General features: G+C 48.6%; 8 protein-coding genes across 8 annotated transcripts; 4 read left to right on the forward strand and 4 right to left on the reverse strand.

The window, feature by feature from the left end:
- Positions 1-27: 27 nt before the first annotated feature.
- On the reverse strand, positions 28-1,519 carry PFICI_12418 (uncharacterized protein; the record flags this gene model as incomplete). Its single annotated transcript, XM_007840999.1, has 3 exons — positions 28-392; positions 445-1,351; positions 1,481-1,519. The coding sequence occupies 3 exons, from the start codon at positions 1,517-1,519 to the stop codon at positions 28-30; spliced, it is 1,311 nt and encodes a 436-aa protein (XP_007839190.1).
- Positions 1,520-3,837: 2,318 nt separating this feature from the next.
- PFICI_12419 (uncharacterized protein) lies at positions 3,838-4,984 on the forward strand (the record flags this gene model as incomplete). Its single annotated transcript, XM_007841000.1, has 4 exons — positions 3,838-3,892; positions 3,954-4,478; positions 4,642-4,838; positions 4,910-4,984. 4 exons carry the CDS (start codon positions 3,838-3,840, stop codon positions 4,982-4,984), a joined length of 852 nt encoding a protein of 283 aa, XP_007839191.1.
- A 2,008-nt stretch (positions 4,985-6,992) lies between these two features.
- On the reverse strand, positions 6,993-7,527 carry PFICI_12420 (uncharacterized protein; the record flags this gene model as incomplete). The annotated part of the gene is made up of 2 exons (XM_007841001.1): positions 6,993-7,065; positions 7,115-7,527. The coding sequence occupies 2 exons, from the start codon at positions 7,525-7,527 to the stop codon at positions 6,993-6,995; spliced, it is 486 nt and encodes a 161-aa protein (XP_007839192.1).
- Positions 7,528-9,733: 2,206 nt separating this feature from the next.
- Positions 9,734-11,545, reverse strand: PFICI_12421 (uncharacterized protein; the record flags this gene model as incomplete). Its single annotated transcript, XM_007841002.1, has 4 exons — positions 9,734-10,319; positions 10,426-11,088; positions 11,170-11,272; positions 11,335-11,545. The coding sequence occupies 4 exons, from the start codon at positions 11,543-11,545 to the stop codon at positions 9,734-9,736; spliced, it is 1,563 nt and encodes a 520-aa protein (XP_007839193.1).
- A 1,077-nt stretch (positions 11,546-12,622) lies between these two features.
- On the forward strand, positions 12,623-13,694 carry PFICI_12422 (uncharacterized protein; the record flags this gene model as incomplete). The annotated part of the gene is made up of 2 exons (XM_007841003.1): positions 12,623-12,696; positions 12,752-13,694. The coding sequence occupies 2 exons, from the start codon at positions 12,623-12,625 to the stop codon at positions 13,692-13,694; spliced, it is 1,017 nt and encodes a 338-aa protein (XP_007839194.1).
- Positions 13,695-13,813: 119 nt separating this feature from the next.
- On the reverse strand, positions 13,814-15,156 carry PFICI_12423 (uncharacterized protein; the record flags this gene model as incomplete). The annotated part of the gene is made up of 2 exons (XM_007841004.1): positions 13,814-14,584; positions 14,641-15,156. 2 exons carry the CDS (start codon positions 15,154-15,156, stop codon positions 13,814-13,816), a joined length of 1,287 nt encoding a protein of 428 aa, XP_007839195.1.
- Positions 15,157-17,426: 2,270 nt separating this feature from the next.
- Positions 17,427-18,586, forward strand: PFICI_12424 (uncharacterized protein; the record flags this gene model as incomplete). The annotated part of the gene is made up of 2 exons (XM_007841005.1): positions 17,427-17,483; positions 17,513-18,586. The coding sequence occupies 2 exons, from the start codon at positions 17,427-17,429 to the stop codon at positions 18,584-18,586; spliced, it is 1,131 nt and encodes a 376-aa protein (XP_007839196.1).
- Positions 18,587-18,808: 222 nt separating this feature from the next.
- On the forward strand, positions 18,809-20,347 carry PFICI_12425 (uncharacterized protein; the record flags this gene model as incomplete). Its single annotated transcript, XM_007841006.1, has 1 exon — positions 18,809-20,347. The coding sequence occupies one exon, from the start codon at positions 18,809-18,811 to the stop codon at positions 20,345-20,347; it is 1,539 nt and encodes a 512-aa protein (XP_007839197.1).
- Positions 20,348-21,899: the final 1,552 nt, after the last annotated feature.

The following is a 21,899-nucleotide window of genomic DNA, read 5'->3' on the forward strand; positions in this document are numbered from 1 at the left end:
CGACGCGACTGATTCTCATACCGACTTTCAGCTCACCGTGATGCTTTCCTTCCAGACGAATCCAAAGATCGATTCGGCACTCCACGAGTACGCCATAATGGCACTACCATTTGCAGAAATGCCGTAAAACGTACCATTGTGATCCATGGCGATTGAGGTCAAGTCCACGCTCAGGTAACCGACCGTGGTAGCGCCATCTTGGTTTTGGAAGCGAATTTTATTGTCGTGGTTCCACGTATTGGGGCTGTAGTATGTGCCGGTGATGTTTCCGGCCCCATCCATGCTCATGATTATAGCCTCGCTATGGTAGTTTCGCGGAGACGCCACGATTTTCGGCACTAGGTCGTTGCGCACCTCTTGGTTCGAGAGTATAGGATTGCTCTCGCCCGGGGCTGGACACACTTTGTTAGATGAAAAACTCCAAGCATCAGATGCGATACAAACCTGTGTAGCGTCCCAAATAGTTCTGTATTGATAATTCGATAATTGTATTGGTTTGATAGTAGAACCGAATTTCACTGACGTCTGTGAGATTGGTCCCGTCATCTGAGGCGAATGGATACATGGCTACGCCACCGCCTGGCCAGCCAGATGCCATCTTTGATGGCTCCCAGCCTGTTGCGCCAACAAACATGATGCTCTGGTCCACTGCTTGATATAAGATGGTGAATTGATTATTACATAGGTAATCTTGGCCATCGTTGGGACAAAAGTACGCCAATGCGGCCAGGTTGGAGTTCTCGGCGGCTATAATTTTATGGTTTTGGAGATCTCCAAGGCTCCAGCTGGAGATCAAGTCTTCATCGGTGCAGACCAACTCCTGTATATAATTGTCCGTGTCGAGGTAGAATAAAGTAGCAGTGAAGTCGGTTAGCCCCGCGTTGATGTCGTCTATCGAAGTAGCAGCAGTGGCAAGCGGAGTCCCTTGCTTCGCATTGATAGATATGCTTTCGCGTTCGAACACGTCGCTGATGTTGAACGCAGTCCATGAGTCATTGGACTGATGATACTGGCTGAGAAAAAGCGCGTTGTCGTGTTGGTAAAAGACGGCTCGCCGCAGGATCTGAGAACTATCGGTCCAGTTGAGACTCGCTAGTTGAGAAAGTGCCAGTGGGCCAGTGCTTGATGATGTTGTAGCATTCGTCGGTGTAGATGCCGTCGCATCATCTGTATTGCTTGCACCGCTGCGATTGCGACTGAGCAGGCCACCAGCAAGACCCCCGGCCAAGGCGCCCACCAAAACAACAACGGCTACAATGATGAGCCATGTCTTTCTGGTATTCGACCTTTGTGGAGTTTGTACTTTCGGCGGCTCTGTTGATGATGCATAGAAGTGGTCAGGAACGTCATACTGATGAACCAAGATTTTGTCCGGTCGGTCATTCACAACTTCCGGTTCCCTCTAGGCTCTAGTCAACATCTGGCCACGCAACGCAACGGAATGGAACGAATAACATGGACGTGTCGGCATTCTACTTACAGGGACGGCAACCTCAAGATTGCTATACGGGACAGTCATCATTCCAATTTTGAATGCTTTCCATGCTCCGTATTATGGATAGGACAAGAACTCCAGAAATGGCATGAGAGTGCCAGGTGAAAGTGTAAAGAGGGATGGAATCAGCTCAACAGCCCCGAGACCTTTTTCTCGGTGATCATATGATATGTAATCCTCACAACTCGCCCTATAGCAGGGCGAGAGAGTGGTTGCAGTCTCGTCTAATCCTGTAAGAGCCGGGGAGTCTCGCACCATCCGAATCCCATCAGGCAGCGCAGTGGATCGCGTAGCGTGACGGGTACTTCCATAGTATGTATGTATGTATATGGTAGAGCAATGGAACTTGTAGGCCTATTTTAATCCAGATCTACCCCCCTGCGCAGTCCCCTGCGCAGTCAGATTCCAGTTTATGCGCCAAATAGCGTATGACCCCCAGAAAGCCAAGCATAGCCCACACGCATTTGGCACGTAGACCATCCAGCGCTTTGCGCCGCCGTTCATCCAATTTGCACAGTGAATAGGGGCGGCAAAGTTAACAAATAAACAAAGGGCAGCTAAACATGGGCATGCGCGCTTTGCCAAAGCTTATCTTGCTTATGAGAGAAGCGAATCCGGGATCGCTGTTACATTTGTCGTTTGGGGCGTTCAGCTCCGTGGTAGCGTACACTTGTGCTAAGCACTATTATTATTCGGGGGATACACCCGATTAAAGTTTAAATGCAATGCACAATGGTAGCCGCATGCCGCCCGACTATATAGGGCTCAGCATTTCTCGTCCTTTCAATATGGGACCTGAGACGACCTATGATCTTTTATTAGCTCGTCCTTGTCATTTAAGCAGATGATTCTTTTCCCTTGGTAAACGATCGCTACCCTGATCCACAAACGCCGATCACTCAAGTTGCCAATTCTTTATTGGTTCGGAAATGGAAAATGCTTCACTGGTTAATTATTGTTAGATGGGGGATCACAGATTTCATACACCAGGGTGTGCTTGAGCACACTGATCAACGCCACGGTGTTTAGACAGATGTACGGAGGCTGCCGGGGACTAGCCGGTGCCACCCAAAATAGACGTACACCTTATCCAGACTGGAGGCGCAGAACAAAGATCAATACAACACACAATTAACACCCATATCAGACTAACCTAGTTTAACTCCAATAGGAAAGCACCACCTTGATCAACAACAATAGCCGCACACCACTTTCGTATAAAGACGACAAACAAAAATTCTCAATTCAGGGTCATCTTTAAGAAATTTAAGGTCATCTTTCAAGATCTACGCAAATGTTAGCGACGAATTAAGAATTATCAGAGTTCTAACTTACGGGATAATCCCAGGTCTGCCAGGGGCCTTGCTGCGGCACAACGTCAATATCGCAGACTGGCAAGTTGAAGAAAGCCAAATTTGATATCTGTACATTGCTTGGGTCTAAGCTCTCCAAAGAAGAAATCATCTATGATGTCCTAGGACTTTTGACGTCAAAATCATTCCGCTGGTAGTAAGAATTCGCTGCCCGAGTGACGGTGGAGAAGTTGAGTCCAAAATGTTTTAGTTCCTCCACTCCTGGTGTTTATGTATCTGGCATGATGGGATTCTACGGCTTTGTGGGAGAATAAAGCTAGGATCCTATTCTCGCAGCGGTGTTCAGTCGAAATCCCACCACCGTCTTTGGCCACGTCAATCAGCTGTATATATGATTGCTTTTCAGAAGATCCAGCTTTGTAGGACAAGCTAGGTTGACGTCTAGGCCCGTATCATGGCTGGTGTCGTAACCAGAACAAATCCAAATCTTGGAAACGAATGTGATTTGGAAATGCTTCTTTGCTACGGAAGAAATAACACAATCGCAGTCTTCTAACTTTGGATCAGCGATGCACGCTTACATCCTCACATCCTCATTGTATATATATATATATATATATATATATTATTTGCATGCCCGATTGTGGTGCCATTAATTAACACACTGGTAACTGATGGGTTCTTCGGATTTAAGATCCGGATTTATGACAGTCTGCATATCATCAATAAAACACACACGCTATCTTACCAACGACAACAGCGCAAGATGATATGCAGTGCGACAGGCGGATGTTGCATAACGCGAAAGATAAATCTCGTCTCACCTGACGCAGAGTTACACTTAACCGAGCCCGAACTACTATTATGTTCATTCTTTCAAAAGCGTGAGTGACAGATAAAAGGCGCCGATTCTGCGTCTGGAAACAGATTCAAATACCTGCCTCGGCGAGTCTAGCAAAACGGTGAATTCCTCAACTCATACTTCACTGATAGACCTGGATTTTCTGCTTCAGCAACGATTGTATCACAATGAATCCCGTCAACACGAAACCATACAAGATCCCCTCTGATGCGATCTGGTTCAGTAGGCCAACTTCCTTGAGACCCATCAATCGATGCGCATCGACTGAGTAAGATCATCCTAGTCACTGGTAGCTCACAGGGCATCGGACGAAACTTAGCCGAGCTAGTTGCACAGAACCCGTCATCCCGCCTCATAGCCACTGCGCGTAACACAGCTGATTTATCCTATTTGCCCGACTCCAATCCCAACGTTCTCAAAATCAAGTTGGACGTGTCTTCCACGTCTTCGGTCCAAGAAACCTTCGATACAGCAGCCGCACACTGGGGCGGTCCAGAGAAGAAGTTGCGCGTTGATGTTGTCATCAACAATGCCGGATACTCACTGTCTGGCGACACGGAAAACGCAACGGACCAGCAGATTCAGCGTCACATGGAGACTGTGTTCCATGGCACAGCCAGAATCACCATGCAGGCCGTGAAAAGTATGCGTGAAGGGTCTGCTGATGGACGCGGCGGCTTGATCATCAATATCTCCTCGACCGCTGGTCTACGTGCTTTGCCCGGTACTGCATACTACCATGCGAGCAAGTATGCAGTCGAGGGATTCACCGAGTCGGTGGCTAGAGAGATGCACCCGGATTGGAACAGTATGTTGAAGTCTTTCAAACGCCACCCATGGCAATGTTCTTGTCGTCTTCCCTTTCTCTTCTTTAACACAGGCGCTTGCGAACAATACTAAGCATACCCATCACGGAGCTCTCTACTCGCAATTGTCTCTACCCCTGGTTAACCATATGAGATATAATATAGTCAGCTTTTGCCTCATCGAGCCAGGAATGGTAAAGACCAATTTTGAGTCCACGTCCAAGGACAAGATTCCTCCCCATCCTGGATACCAAGCCCCTGGCACACCTCGTGTCGCCCTCGCCGAGTATGTGGCAGAAAACGTCTCTGCCGGCTCAGGTGCTTCAGCAGACCTGGTTGTGCAGACAATCTTAAACGTTGCCGTACGAGGGAAAAAAAAAGTCCCCTCAGATTGCCTTTGGGTGCCGATTGCTGGGGTTTGACCAGGTCCAAGTATGCCAGCTTTGTGGAAGAGCTGGACAATCTAAGGGAGCAAAGTCTGATGGGTGGTACCCCAAGAAACTTTTAAGGATTTGGCGCGATTGATCTTTGCCATCACATTGATTGCTTTGGAAGAGTGACGCAGAGGTCCACTTCATGGCAACGAACTCGAAACACACGCACCAATCACGCTCTTTATACACACGTACCATCAGATAGATTAAACAATCAAAGTTGCCTTCGTTCAATTTTGGCCTCTGTGACAGTTGAGGACACATGCCAGCTGATTATCTAATATAGCGAGCAGGTGATTTAGAATTAGTACTACTACTTCAGAGCAGCAACTGGTGAATGTGACGAATATTAAAATATACCTTTCCACATGCTTGGTCTCAACAGCGAGACTTTCCGAATCCTTTTCGCCTACCCTTAATAGTTATTCAGTTAGACATCTTTATAGGCTGGCAGAGATCTTCGGGACTTGTGACAGTCATGCCCTTTTTGGGACCGGGCACACACTCTGTGTGAAAGTTGGCCGCCTTGGCACCACAGTCTCAATCATACCCTACCTGCAGCTCAGTCTCGTCGGCCATTGCCTTACTCCGCTCCGGGCCTGTTATTTGGGCCGCTCTCGTATCATCATTTACGCAAGCGCGGTACTCCATGCTGTGTTCCCCGCGACAAAGAACCATCATCTATTGGCAGGATTGCGATAAACAGGAAAGCTCAAGACTCATTTCCGTGCGAACACGTGCAAAGGCAGGCTCTCGATTTAAAGGGTCGGGACAAGCCCTTAAGCTCAGCATTCAAAATGGGTTAGCCGCCGTGTCTCCTTCACATTATCTTGATTCACGCAACGAGGGAAATGTGACGCAAGAAGACTACATCATCAAAACATATACGCTGACCAAAAAAAGTAGATTCTCGTGATACCTCGTTCGTACCTGCTAGTATCACAATCGTCCCATTCTCGGCCCTACCATCTTGCGTACGAAGTTGCGGCCCTCTCTATGATGCGAATGACAACTGCGTTCCCCCCACAGCAACCGAAGCGAGCGAGGCCGTTTACGAGGAATGCTTCTGCCATTATCCTGGCCTTGCACCCCTTTCCACGGGCTTACTTGGTGTTTGCGATGCTATATGCACGACTAATCTCAATTATCTCTTGAGTTTACACACCTGGTTCACGGATTTCTGTGGTGACATATCATCTACTCGAACTACAGGCAGCACATTGGCAACCACTGGGCCAGGCGTCAGTACCACGTCTGCAACCGACTCACGATTCGGGGAAAGTGATTTCAATACTCTTAGACTACCTAAGGGAGCTATAATAGGCATCGCCATAGGTTCGGCTTTCGTGGTAGCATGCGTTATAGCCTCGACATGGCGGATGATCCGTCAGCACAAGGCAAGGTCTCAGGAACGAAGGGAAAAGGCTACCGTTTCTGGTAACCTTATTAGCAGCGAAAATGGCGCTCCCAATTCTGCTAAAGCAGAACTACCCGCGAATTCCATAGGCACGGTCCTGCCTCGTCAGGAGCTCGCAGTAACTCCAGGTCCGGGCCAAAGTGCCTCTCATGATGAAACGACACATTCACCAATGCCTGAGCCACAATTGACTCTATACGAATTAGACGGTGGTAAGCCTGTAATCGGTTCAACAATGTCGAACAAGAGATAATCTTTATTTGGGATGTTTATTAGCGTGGAGACGCTGGGACTGGTCATGAGTGTGGCTATGGTGACTTGATATGGAGTGGCTTAATGGTCCAGTGGGGATATATAACCGTTTATTTTCAAGTAAGATTTTGGCTCAAACTGTCACGAATTCCGATGGATTAACTCGTGAGATCTGCACTTATTGGGGCATGCAGTATGTTGAATTGTAAGCCGGGGAGCTAATTGATCCGTGGGATCAGAACTCTGGTGATACTTATGGAATTATGGCAGTCGGCCACATAAACGGCGCAATGATCTGACTAATCAGAGGCCAGGGATTAATGCACGGTCTACAGAGATAAATAGCCTTGAAAAATGTCGGAGTAAAACATTGGCGTTGTCGTGGTAAGATGGCAATAAGTGAGTGAATGTTATTACCAGCCTGAGGGTCCTTCTATCGCGGTTGAGAGTGCCTTGTCGTCGCTGCCTGTCTGTCTTACTTTATCGCTGGGTACTTCTTAGTATGATTTATGAATTCGAGCAGACTCCGACATACCTTATGGACATTAACACATGTCTCGCGATTTGACTTTGTAAGTTCCCAACTTTCTCTGCCAGGCCTTTGACTTGACCATCGCCCCAAACTTCTTTCAAGGCTGCCTTGAAGCCTTTCCATTTTGAGCGGCGGCCTTCGCTTTTCATGCTCATCAGAGCTGCGGAGAGTTGACTTGTAATTACCCTACTCTCTTCGACTAGTTTCTTCAGGTTTTGATTGTTGGTGTAGGCGTCAGCGGAGCGATCGTCGCGGTCTTTGATGTCATTGACGATGGTTTCGAGGAAGTTGACATTCTCACTTGCACCATTGTCTGCCTTGTAGATCTCGCGCGCTTCTGTGAGCAACGTCCAGGTGAAGTCGACCACAGCAAGAACGTTGCACGCGATGCAAAGTGCAGCGAGCGCCTCAGCCATCTCAGCCTTCCCGTCTGGTAGCGACAACTGGGGGGAAAAAAAAAAGGTGAAGATTGTTGGAGAGGAAGAATACTGTACTCCGGTAAGGCTGTGGAAAGTGTCATTTTGGAATAAGTATCTACTATCTAGGTGGGCGGCTGTGTAACCGCAGCGATTCCCCACTATAAGAATATTCTATTCTTGAGTCCGTTTTTTCAAGCATCTACCATGATCCTAAGAAGTAATGAACAAAGTCGGTGTGGTTTGCCGCTATTGAAAAGTAGAATAATCAATGCATATGCAGCTTTTGTTGAACGAATATAGAATGCCGCTTGAGTAACATCTGTAAGGTATTATCAACTGATAAGATCGCTCGGTTCTAAGTCGCACTAGTGGTTTAGTGGTAAAATCCATCGTTGCCATCGATGGGCCCCGCGTTCGATTCGCGGCTAGTGCAACATTCGCTTTTTGCGTTCTTCTAATGTTTCCTATACCGTTAGGAATAGGAAAAGTCTTTTTTTTGACCATTTTAGTTGGAACACTCCAGACAAGAGGCTTTTTTTCTTTTTTCTTTTTTCTGTTTGCATCGATACCTTCAAGGTGCAAGCATAGGTGGTTGGGGGTTGTGCACAGCCCCCTTCTCGGCTACGATCCTTCTAAAGTTCTGTGCAGCTGCTAACTTACCTGCCAACCTTTGAACCTTCACTTTCAATATTCGACCTGTTCATAGTAGTTGTCCGCTTCGCTTCGCATCATCCAGCCGCCGCATGTAGCAAGATCTTTATCGTCCCCTCCTCGCGAAATCCATCACGAGTCGTATTTGAGGCTGGCAACTGACCGAGTCAGTTCAGTATGGCTTCTGTGAATAACATTGACGGGCTGGGCTTTCGTGGTATGCTTCCCATGGAATGGATTGGTGCATATCATATTCATCAAGATTTTCTACCAGGCAAGGTTGCCACAAAGACAGGCGAATCAACCATCACTCGCACTCACCACGGAGGGACGGGTGCGTTTCATCGTTTTTCGTGTCGAACATTCTTCCTGGGCGCTGATTGAGATTAGATAATAAGAAGGGGATCCGTCTCCTGTTCCTATACTGCCTCGTCACTCAAGTCTTCAGTGCTTATCGCGCCTACGAGATTTACCGAAATTATGACAGCTGGGACAATCTGACTGGAAGAAATAAATTTTTCCTTGCTTGGGGTGTTGGTACAACTGCCATCATGGTCATTTTTACCGTAGCCTATGCGTTCTCGGAATACAAGTGGAGATACGCTGCATTCAGGGCCAAGATATGATGCGAAGAGTTGGTCAGATTCCGAACACGAAGAGAGGAATCAGGTTAGAATCAGTGGTGAGAGATGATGTATCACTAGGACACGAAACCTGGTCGTCTTGTGCCGCCTGCGAAAGGACTATGCCGTTCGAGGTTGAGTGAGTCTTTCCTCTGGCAGCTTCTGTATAACAATTAATGCTGAAGACCTGTAGTGCAAGAGACTTAAGGCAACGACTGCACTGCGGCTTGAGTGAGAAATCTGGGTGTTCCTGTTTATCGGTGTACGTTCGGACCCTGCGCCAACTGTATTGTAGTATAGGAGAAAACAATTGAACCATGACTGGCTACACATATGGCTTGATACAAGGCTTTTGATAATCAACTTATGACAAGATAAAATTAGCCGTACACGGCCATAATGTATATTGGTGCTGAATTAATCTGCCCAGTACGCGTAATTCTTGTAGGATTGTATACGACACAGCCACCAGTTACTACGGCCCAGCTTCAAGGTCATGAAGACGATTACATAGCTTGTTAGCGGGGCTATGCGCCTTCACTTCTTTACCAAAACAATCTCAACTCTTCACGGCAGGCAGATTCTCTTCAATAACGATGTAAAGCTTCGTTCCGACAGCCGCTCTGCTAAGCACCTAAGACCCGAATTTCACCCTGAGGTTTCATTTTTCTATTGAACCGATAGAGAAAAGCCTTGAGAAAACCTCCGATTACAGCTTTTCTCCAAGGTAGGTGCAAAAGTCCAGCTAATAGGGAAACCTTCCTCCCCCCCGGGGAGAAAAGAAAAAGCTTGGACGTGAACATGTATATGTAGAACTAGTTACTTGTCAGAGGAGGTATGGGTGGCCTAGGACCTATTTTGATCGCATTGAATGGTTTGGGAAATCGACATACAGCCAATGCGGGCCCTGTAAAATGTTCCTTATCCGTCTAGGCCTTACAGGACTTGATGTTGGATTCCATCTCTTGCTTTTCCATGGTACCTTTGCTTTCCAAAACAACCGTTTCCAACTCGCGAGAACTATCAAAGAACTGCTGGATCTCCTCGAGCGTATATCCCTTGGTCTCGACGAAAAATAGCCAGATGGTCGCGAGCCAGATGCAGTTGAGCCCGAGAAAAAATATGTAGTAGTGATATCCAATTGCTTCAAGAGCGATTGGGTTGACGTACATGTTCGCGATCAGGGCGAGTTGACCAACCAGGTTCTTGACGGCCAAGCCGCGGGAGCGCATGTAGAAGGGCATGACCTCGGTGACGTACGAATATAGAAGCGGGTTACATGCCACGTTATACATGATGTCGAAGAGGAAAAGGCAGATGACGACACCATAGCCCTCGCTGGTCCGGTCGTGTTGCGCGTACATGGCCGACAGGCTGATGAAGGGCACAAATATTATGATCATCCCGGTGTAGGATGCCATCCACAGCTTACGTCGGCCCATCCGGTCTACCATGAGTGCGCCTACACACGACGACACGAGATTTGCAATGCTCAAGCCGCCATTGATGGCAGTCCTAAGTAGGGGCGATTGGTCATCATAATGCTCAATGTACTCAGATAAGGGGAGAAGGGGGCGGGGGAAGAGAGAGAGAAGAGAGGGGACTGGGTTCTTTGACTCACTGTTGGGTAGTCCCTGTGATCTTTATGCTGTTGAGGATGCTACTGAAGTAGTATGTGATAATGTTCTGGCCGCACCAAAGTGTCATTAATGTCATCGAAATGACAATTAACAACCTTTGCAAATTCGCCTTTTGGGTGAAAAGTGCTTTCCAAGTAACTCCTTCCTGTGCTCGCAGAACAGCAAGCTCGATCTCCTCAAGCTGTGTCGAAACGAGGGTGTCATCTGGATTCCCATTGCCGTGGTAATGTGCAATGATTTGGGCCGCCTCCTCCTTCCGGTTCTTATATATAAGCCATCGAGGAGACTCGGGAATCCAATAGGCACACATAAGCACGACGATAGGACAGAAGGCCTGCAAGCATGATGGTATTCTCCAGTTCCATGTATTTGTCGAATCCATGTGGCTCGTGCCGAAGCAGGTCCATGCGGCGATGATGGAACCAAAGTACCAGAATGGATTAAAGAAGGAGACGAGGGTGCCGCGGAAGCGAGGATGGGCGAGTTCAGATAGTAGCGCAGGACCAGCACAGGTGATGAATGCTATCCCAAACCCGAGGATAAATCGTGAGCCCATATACTGGCCGCGGCCCTGTGAACCGGCCTGGAAACCTGCTCCCGCAACGGTCAGAAGCTGGCCGACGATGAGCCCCAATTTTCTGCCACTACGGATTATTGTTAGACTCGGTCGCGATATCGAGGAGCGCATTTGGTCACGGGGAAAAAAAGTTGCGAGGCTTACTCACTATTTGTCAATAACAATTTGCGATGGAACACTCCCACAAAAGCAGCCGATGAAGTATATCGCAGTGATGATACCTATTTGAGAGGCATTCGGGTTACCCATTTCTACAAAGAAATCAGCACCTCAAGCCCTCATGGACTCTTTTTGCAGAGCTTTCTAGACCTACCACGCTTCCACTCCTTGAAGCTTTGCAGATTGGCCGTCAGAGTGGCATCGAACCCCGTGCAGACCTGCGTCAGGTAGATCAGGGCAATTGGGAACATCATCTTCCTTATGCCGACATCTCTGTACCATGGTGGGTGATCATCGATCGCAGCAATGATGGCAGATGGCGGCTCCTTCCATTGCCTTCGGACTACCTTGCTGGGCCGTAGCATGATTGAGATGAGAATTGAGATGCTAGAAGACGACTGGTTTGTTCGATACGATCGTGGCTCGATATTGTGTGCAGGTTTATTGGCTCACCAGGCTACCTATTGCGCCTTTATACTGAATCGGGCGTTATCATGTCATAGTGCTTCAACGCTGGCAGCAACTCAAAGTCACACTCGGCGGCTTCTACCCCAGATAAGGATTCGAACAGTCGGATTTGTTCAAGTACAATCTTCCGTCACTATCTCCCTCAACTCCATGGGTCTCGTGCGTGATGGCACTGTAAAGCGAGTCTGTTTACTGGGGGCGATAGGGACGCTATAGTCAAGCCTTCAACCGAAAGTGAGGGTCAATCTATTGAGCATTACGACTAGCACGAGATAAGCTGTGGAAAGGAGATCTGGGGAAAAGGCCTCTGGTGCCACCACTAATAGCGCAACCCATGACTCGAAGTCCATCAAACCCCATGTTTTCAAAAGAAGGCAGTAGGGATGCATGAAAGTATCGAAATTCAAGCCCCAATCGGCCAACTATCAACAGCTACGTAATGTAACCGGCGAAATGGAACCCGAACGAGATTCCGCATACGACGGGGAAAAAGCCTATACGACGGCATTGAGATACGCTGATAAGTTGTCCAAACACGGTCCAAATCAGCAAGACAGGGTTCTCATGACTCTCCATTATTGGAATTTGGCCAAGAATCGATTTGCATATGGTATAATACAGACCAGATTAAGCGGAGATAAAGTGGCGGCCTATGCCATGTCTTGACAGCCGATAGACCATAACGTGATAATGATGATGTCTTCGCCTTTTACTAAACAGTCGGCTAGCCCCACATGCGGCAGCCGCAGGCCGAAAACCATCGCGACGGAGAAGACCTAAAGAAGCATAGCATATACTGAGCATAACGACGGCATTCATGGAAGGGAAACTTATATCAAGGCGCCGCAGGCGCCCTTATCTCTAGGCTTGTGAAGATACGATAAGTGATTTCCAAGCAAGCAGGACCTAGTAAGAAGTCATCCCTAAGATCTTGACGGAATAGATACTCGAAAATCTTCACTACCTTGGTTAAAATGGCACCCATCGCCATATCCCCAGAGTCTTCTCCAAGGCTGATCCCGGCTCCAGTCAAGGCTTTCCCTATAAAGTTCGTACCGCAGCATATCCTTTTTCGCTTCTCCAGGTCTAATATGATTACTTAGCAAGCCTGAGCTTACTGGTTGGCAGAGCGATCTTGAAAAGAACGGTTTCGCCGTCGTCAAGAACGCGATTCCCAGGGAACATGCCGTGGGTTACCAAGAGAAGGCCTACGCGTGGCTCAAGTCATTCAGCACCGAGCTCGACTTCAACGACCCTTCGACGTGGCTCAAGCAGAACTTGCCCGTCCAGAGCAAGATCAACACCTTCCACTCGTACGGAGTGGCACATGAAAAGTTTGTATGGGATGCGCGCATGGAGCCTGGAGTCTTGGACGTCTTTGCCAAGATCTGGGGTACGAACCAGCTCCTTGTGAGCTTCGACAGCTTGAACGTGACGTTCCCGAACAGGAAAGACGTCCCGCGGAAGATGGCTTGGGAGCACGTTGACCAGAGCCCTCTGCGCCGGGGCCTCCATTGCGTCCAAGGCATCTTGAATCTATCCCCGGCAGGACCGGAGGACGGCGGTCTGGTGGTGTACCCTGGCAGCCATGCACTTTTTGACGAATTCTTTGATACGCAAACCGATAAGCATGACTGGAACCCGTTGGATCGATACATGTTTTCCGCCCAACAGCTGCAGTGGCTTAAGGACCGAGGCGTGTATCCCCACAAGGTCTGTGCTGATGTTGGGGATCTGATCATATGGGACAGCCGCACAATTCACTACGGGGCCGAGCCTACAGAGAAGAGTACGCAGATCAGGACGGTCATCTACTCAGCATATACGCCGGCCAGGCTTGCTACTCCCGAACAGCTCGGTCTGAAGAAAAGAGTATTCGAGGCGTACGGCGGAACAACTCACTGGCCACACGATAACATTATTGCCCGAGCCACGGAGACATTCCTGGAAGATGGCACGCGAGACCCTCGGGACAGGGACTGCCCTCGCGACTTGCCTGATATGACGGACCAACTTCTCAAGCTTGCGGGCGCGATGCCTTACTGAGAAAGAACCGTATAAGAAACCAGACTTATGCAAGGCCCGGAGTGTCGACCTGTACGTCCGATGCATAGAAGCTGCGCATTAGACAGAGTGGTTGCCTACGTGAATTAGATACCTATAGGTCAGAATAATACCAATCCTGGCATTTCTCCAGCTACAATATCTTGCCATGCGCCCGCTTCACCCCCATTGTTTTCGCTGCGCCATAGAATATCAAGAAGACGATGCACGGCGTTGACTGAGCCAAACCCATTCGTCTTTTCTGCAACGTGGATCCGATATTCGATGAACAGTCTGCTAGCCTTCGAAATGCTTCCCACCCCGGCCATAAACATCGGAAACAATAGGTGAGACTCAGCCTGTGAGCCTGGTCGGATTAACGAGAGCGCTAGGTTTATGTTGCTGACGGGTTCTTGTATCTGTGAGCTTGCCGTCTCGAGGCTGGGCCACTTAACTTCACGCAGCCGCAGAATCATTGCCCAGCGTAGAGTGCAGGCAGCTGCTTTCTCCTCCGATTCAATGTCACGAAGGCTTTCCCAATTTTGCAGTTTTGCCTCCATCGCCAGAACCTTACACTGTAGTGCATCAAGGGATTCCCGAGTCTTCAGACGTGATCGCTGATGAAGAAATCGGTTGATGCGGGCTAGGCACATGTATAAGCCCGGCTCGCAGCCAAACAGAGCATGGGTCGCATTAGATCTGTAAAGGCCAAACCTCTTGCCCCAAACATGAGGAACATCCGGCGAGGTCACAGAGCTGACACAGCAGATGTAGTTATACAAGTCGATGAGGAAATCTTCTAATGCTCCTGGCGCACCACGGACAACTTGTGGTAGGAGGGCTCGGGCACCATAAAGATAAAGCAGCCACCTTTTAGAATGGCATTCGCAGACCTTTGTATCCTTAGAACTCGAGCTTCGCAAAAGAAATGACGCAGCATTTGACGTACCTCGGACAAACATAGAAGCAGTGTCGTTGTAAGATTTGATATTACGCTCTCCGGACTCTCAAGCCGCCATTTCAGATCTTCCAGAGCTAGGTTTCGATGTAGCAGGTGGTCCTTCTCAAAGTCTGGGTATATCTTTGACAAATGCGTAGCAGAAAGCGCGACCAGGGCATTTCTTACTCCTGTGCTCTCAAACGCCAATGGCACGATTAGACGGATGAATGGGTTATACTTATCTTCAGCCATCGACATGGAACGGGCCACAGACTGGAGGAAGTGATTCAATAAGTATCTTTCACCCGTAGACCAGCCATTTTGGGCTTCCTGATCCAAGCCGGCATATCTAATCAGCGAGATATGCGGTAGATTTAGGCCTGCTTCAGATGGCGCTGCATCACTAGCTCTTCTGCTAGGAAAGACCTTGAGCGCGCTGCTGTGGGCAAGGCTCGAAAGGGGTGAAGATAGATCGGAGTGGGTTTCCCTGTCAATGATATCTAGCCAATCGAGGGCTGAAGACATGTCGTTTTGATCTTCGCTGCTCCAGTCGCTGTCCGTGCGCCTATCATCAGCGCCAGCGTCATGGTACTTTTCAACTGTTGCGACTATCGTCACTGGCCGATGATGAGAGTCTGAACGTGGGAGACACGGAAGGTTCAGCCTTTCGCAGTCACCGCAAGTCGGCCGCTTCTCGTCACATTTCTTTCTACGCCGACGGCAGTTTGCGCAGCCTGCCGACGACTTGGTATGCCTAGCCCTGGGCTTAACACTACCATTTTTATAAGAAGCGAGCCCCTTGGCTAGACTCGGTGATGATGAAGTTGATGATCTTGTATCTGTTGTGGTGATGATCGGGCCCGTCGGCATATGCCCCTTCTTCGCCCGAGCTGGTTTTTTGGACGCGCTGCACGGTAGGCCGAGTCTCTGGCACCTAGAACAGGGGATTCGGCCAGTGCACTTAGCCTTAATCACTGCGCAGGTCTGGCACGCGGTCGATGTGCGACCCATTCTATCGCACCAGAACTGTTGTTAATACATATTGCCAGGCTCTATGAGATAAGGTGGAGTGAACGTCTTCTTTTTGATTAACTGCAGCCTTATCGGGGGCTTCCCGATATATGCTTACAATCTACGTGCCTTTGTGTCAGATGTGGATCATAGAACCCATACTAAGATAGGGAATAAAAACCAATTAAACCAACCCCCGTCTAAGCTGTGAGACTGGTGCCCTCGTCGTCGAGTCGGCACCACAGCCATTTAGAATCCAGTAGTGAGCTGATTCTTCCAAATATAGTGAACGCCTCAACAGGCGTGGCATCTTTGTTCTCATTGCTGCTTCGTGGTCGGTTATTGACTGGTTATGTCTAACTATGCTCGTCGCTGTGGACACACGCTGGCAATAATACGCCATTATAACCCTGGCCAATGCTTGTGGAACAACTACTCTCCCACGCATCTCAACGGTTTTTTTTTTTTTAAAAAAAAAAATCGTTATCTAAGATGATCGTCGTCGCTGCCAACCTGGGAGGGTCAGCTGGCGGCCAACTTTTTGTTTTAAGCGTCGCTCCGTATTATTATAAAGGCAGCATAGCTGTAGCTGGTCTGGGAGCCGGCTCGTGGTTTAATTGCGGTCCTTATTGCTGTTTAATAGTTTGATGCCTACCGCACCCACAAGGATATGCCGCCGCCTGCTGCGGTAGAACAAGAGGCAATTGTGGTGGAGATGGAAAAGACTAATAAAGAGAATAACCAAGAGATCACGTAATGATTATATATGTTAATAAAAGCATCTATATTCACCTGGGCACTAGTGGTTTAGTGGTAAAATCCATCGTTGCCATCGATGGGCCCCGCGTTCGATTCGCGGCTAGTGCAACTGAAACTTTTTGAATTCTTGGATATCTCTTATCTTGTTAGGAGTAGGAAATATGTCATTTTTTTTTTACCGCTCTAATTGTAACACTCCAGACGCTCGATTTGAAGCTGGATCGGTGACGATTGATGACTTTGAAGATGCTTAGCGGATAAGTGAAAGATCGGACTGGATTTTTGACGTGAAAAGCGGGATTCAGAGCGGGAGCAGCCGAAGCTAGCCCAATCAAACAGAAAAAGCGGGGTTTGGATCTGGAGAGATGAATCGAGTTCCACCTGCTTGAAGGCGAAATAAGGCAATCACGACTAATGATCAAGATATTTGCGATCCTCAGTAGAGGTCACGACGAAAGATTAATATCATGGCACATAAGCTCGAAAGTCGTTAATCCCATGCGTCCCCCTAAAGATCGACCACTCAGGTTGAGAAGCATCATTTGCTGAGACAGAAGATGGTGGGTTGGAACCGGATCTGGTTTGCCAATACTCAGATCGGCGCATCTTCATCCCCTGCAAGGAACTTATCGCACCACAAGTTGTAGAGTTCTTCTCCTCGGAGGGTCGAAAGCTTGGCGACCGAAACTGCCTAGATAAGACCATACATGAGACCACGAAGATTCCCATTACGGCACTTCGAGGGCTGTATCAATCAAAGACACCTGTTCATACTAGAATAGCCTGGTCTTTAGGTCGCAAAACAGCCCGGCCAGAAGACAAGGTCTCACCTGAGCCGATGTGTGAAGGGGAAACTGAAGACGATATGATCGAGGAAGCATTGAAAGTTGTCTGAGTTGATCTCTAGTCTACAAAAGAGAGGTGCTGAAGAGCGACTATATACACACGCAGGTGATCTGCGGTGGGTACTGACTACGTCAGTACGGCACAAGGTCTACTCGCCAATAGGAATTGTGGAGATTTCCATGTCTCTCATCTGTGGCGAAAGGGAAGAAAAGGCCTTCCATCGGCTTTGTAGGCAGGTGATTGAGGAGTATCCGGAATATTCTAGTATGTATACACTACTGCTCTCAAAGTACGACCTAATTGTGAATTAGTGCATGATCCATTAGCATTCGCCGCTCAATGTGGATACGTGCCAGCAATCAAGTTTATGATAAGCCGAAGGGTCAAGGTTGAGACACGTGACAAGCATGGGCGGACGCCATTATTACTAGCCGCTGATGGCGGACACGATACAGCAATTCAGGTGCTCTTGGATAAAGGAGCGAACTTCGAGTCCAGGGACAAGTCAGAGCGCACTCCGCTAGCCCGAGCTGCCCGGGCAGGCCATGTTCTAGCGGTCCGGGAGCTGTTGAATAAAGGAGCGACCACGGAGACGAAAGATATATGGGGATATACCCCACTGACCCGGGCTACGACTGGAAACCACGAAGCAACAATCCTAGTGCTCCTAGCTAGGGGGGCAAACATTGAGACAAGAGACAAATGGGGATGTACACCACTGTGTCGTGCTTCTCGGAGGGGCAATGTGGCAGCCCTTCGGGCGCTTCTGGCTCATAGAGCGAATATAGAGGCGAAAGATGGATTGGGTTATACGCCACTATCCCATGCTTCTAAGGGAGGTCACAGATCAGCAATGTATGTGCTTCTTACAAGTGGAGCGAAGATCGAGGGAAGGGATAAATTTGGATGTACCTCGCTAGCCCGAGCCGCCCAAGGAGGTCATAAAACAGCAGTCCAGGCGCTGCTGGATCAAGGAGCCAACATCGAAACGCAGGACAAACGTGAGTGTACACCATTGGCCCGTGCTGCCTGGAATGGCCATGAAGGAACGATCCGGCTACTGCTAGAGAAAGGTGAGAACATTGAGTCACAAGATAGAAACAAGTCGACACCACTGGCTTTGGCTGCTTCCAAAGGATACGAGGCAGTAGTCATCGTACATCTGGCAAGAGGCGCAAATTTACATTCAGAGGATAAATTTGGGCGTACGCCAGTAGCTTGTGCTGCCCGTAACAAAAAGGAAGCAGTATTCCAGCTCCTTCAAGAAAGCGGTGCAGGTTGGGGTATGGCGAGTCGTGAAAAGAACATTTCGAGGCTGCGGAGTTTACTGAGATTTTGAAGATATTTTGTCAGATTCAGGCACTTACCTACTCCTGGGACAGGAGCTATGGTGGATCTTGAAGCCTCCTATCGCTGTTTCCGTTCAAGCTCTCGTGCAAGACACAACCTCAACTACAAACCGCGTCAAGGCAGGTGGTAGACTCCTCTCATCTACCTGGGCCCGAAAAGACTCTGCGCATATCATGAAACATGCGAATATTGCAGTCGAGTTACTGCCAAAATGGCAGCACGGTCTCTTCCAAATGCTGATAAGCAGCACATGCTTCTCCAAGCTGCTGGAATTGCGTCGAATGCAGCTGCCATTGCACTCATCGTGGGCCAGAGCCCGGCAAAAGTAGTCGGCTGGCTAGAGATGGGACGCGGCATCCTAGCTGGTAACGTACAAGACCTGCGTACCGACTTGGCTATGTTACAAGAAAGGCATTCTGACTTGGCGGCTTCTTTCGATAACTCACGAGGGATTCTAGACGGCACAATCAAGAACGAGAGTATTCTACCTCGAATGTCTCATGGGTCAAGCATACGACTTGAAACAGAGAAGCGGCGGCAGGCTCATCATCAGCTGGAGACGACCGTCCAAGCAATTCGAAAACAGCCTGAATTCGAACGTTTTCTGCTTCCTCCGGCTGAGGACGAGATTTTGGCAGCCGCAAACAGTCCAATTGTGATTATAAACGTCAGTTGCCATCGATGCGATGCCTTGATAGTCTTGCCGTCGGGGTTTGAATGCATCAAGCTGTCAAGTAACTTATATCATGACATCCAGGAGCATCGCATGAACTTGACGTCACCATCAAAAGCCATGCTTGAATGGCTTTGGGACTACATAGTCAGTCCAGTCCTGACCAGGTTAGAAATACTAGCTCCCACACCTTCAGGGCAACAATGGCCACGAATTTGGTGGATCCCGACTGGACCTCTTGTCGGTTTCCCTTTACATGCCGCTGGGTACCACCAAGAGGAACAGGGACGAACTACCCTTGATCGGGTGGTATCGTCATACGCAATATCAATCCGTTCCATTAGGGGTGCCATGCACACCCGTGAGCAGCCACATCAAGAAACTCCAGCTGGTTCAAGAATAGCTCTCGTCACCATGACTGATACGCCAGAACTCAGCCCGCTCCACTTTGCCAGCCTTGAGACTCGCTCGGTCCAAGCCGTGTGCCAGTCGATGGGATTGAAGCTTATGGTTCCGGTCCCCTGCAAAAGAGAGGTTCTGTCTGTCCTGCAATCCTCTCAGATCTTTCACTTTGCTGGCCACGGTGGGACACATGATGATCCACTAAAAAGCCTACTACTTCTAAAAGACTGGAAGACAGATCCTCTGACAAGTGATAGTATCCTTCAGACCAATCTTAGTTTCAAAGCACCATTCCTAGCCTATTTATCGGCTTGCAGAACTGGCCAGGTTCGAAATAAAGACTCTGTTGATGAGAGCATCCATCTGACTGCGGCTTATCAGCTTGCGGGCTTCCGACATGTGATTGGCACTCTTTGGAGCGTGGACGACAGCATATGTGTAGAAATGGCCAGGATGATATATGAAGTCCTACGGGATGACGGGATCAACGACAAGGCGGTAAGAGAGGGCCTGCATCGCGCGTCTCGAAGACTTCGAGACGTGTGGGTCCAGAACGACAAGGTCAAGATCGAGGCTTTCACAGGCAGGAGGTCAGAAAGAGACGGCAAGTTGGATGACGATACTGCAAGAGAAAGGCCGGCCCTTTGGGTTCCCTATGTTCACTACGGGGCTTGATTTATTTAATGCCATTTGAGGGGCGCGAGAGTTGGTCTGTGATGTATTGAGCGTCCGCACTATACAATTCTAACGGTTAGCAGGCACGCACCCTGTACTCTATTTTCTAATTAGGTAGATATCATATCGGATATTGCGGTACACAGATCAATAATGTGAAATCCACGATGGGCTGAACCTATGCCACTCGGGGGCAACAAAGATCAACCGTAAGGACGCGATCGGCGGTATTTTCTGTAGTACCTCAAGGGTAACTGCCGTTTGTTTGCAGGCATTGATTTGTTACAGGAATCTCGATGTTGTGCGCTCTTTCTTTCACATAGTCTCTAACCACTCGGTGTCGCAGGCGTCACTGTATCTGATCTCTTACGTTATAAAGTAAGGATGTTGATCGTTTCCAGGCTACTAAGTGCTCCAAATCAGTCGCAAAACCTTCGTCCGGACGGCGACCTTCTTGAATACGAACATTTATTACGCTATCTGCCACGTTCTCGGATCGATTATATACGAGTCTTTTCGGGCTACACTCTCGCTATTGGCGAATTGAGGTTTAGTATCGCGTTTCTCTTCAGTATTCGCTTTTGATGTTCGCCTCAACAGCATGTCTTCGTGACGTTTTAGTAGGTCTTTTCCGTCGATGACGCCTGCGCCTCTGGTGACTGACTCGGTCGCTTTGACATGCATGCGCATTTTGCGACTGGCTGGTCTCGTGTTCCAGTAATAATAATACGTAAGTGAAGTCAGGGTGGGAAACAAATATTTCAGTAGCTGTTATAGGTCGTTGACGTCGGTAGATTTGATTGTTTTACTGCGAGCTGGGATTCGTTACCAAACAATTAGCAATCACTGCAGGCGCGTCATATCACCTACATTCAAAATGCTTACCCGACGCCATATGCATCTACGAGAGCAACACATGATCCCGATTTGATGTTTAGATGGGTTGCTTGGTCGTAGATGGCGCGAAGAGAGTTTTCTTCGTGAGGAAATGCGATGATGGTGGTCGGACGCGGAGGTGGTCTTATGTCGCTCCAGGTTGATCCTGCCTTCTAACACCGATGGGAAATCGTAGGACAGATTGGCGGTGGATCACTTGAGCGGCGTGATGATGGCGAAATGTAATTTGACAAAGCTGTTGACATATTATCCGATCTGAATCATAGCCGTGCGTCATCGAAAGAGATGGAGGTAGCTATGGTGCTGTAGGTATGTCGTTTAGGAGATGCGTAAGAGAATTCATTTTTAAGGAGAAAGTTGGTTCGCTCCTTGGTTAGCTTGCCGTGTGATCCTGTAAGCGAAGCTTGAGCAAGCGCATGTGCCTGTCAATAAGGCTTAGCGTTCTGCTTCCCCTCCATATCGAAGGGTTTAGTGATGGTTCGCTAGTGCTTGAGATGCTATAGACTTAGCACTAGATGCCTGGTACCGATACCCTGGCAGACCTCTTAGCTGGCATAAAAAATTTATATTTAGTTATCACAGGCTGGCTGCGGGTGCTTAATTACGATGAACCTGTTAATTATTAAATTATCGATTATCAAGGTGCAAATCATTC

Source organism: Pestalotiopsis fici, assembly GCF_000516985.1.
Source record: "Pestalotiopsis fici W106-1 unplaced genomic scaffold PFICI_Scf_10, whole genome shotgun sequence".
Taxonomy (NCBI): domain Eukaryota; kingdom Fungi; phylum Ascomycota; class Sordariomycetes; order Amphisphaeriales; family Sporocadaceae; genus Pestalotiopsis; species Pestalotiopsis fici.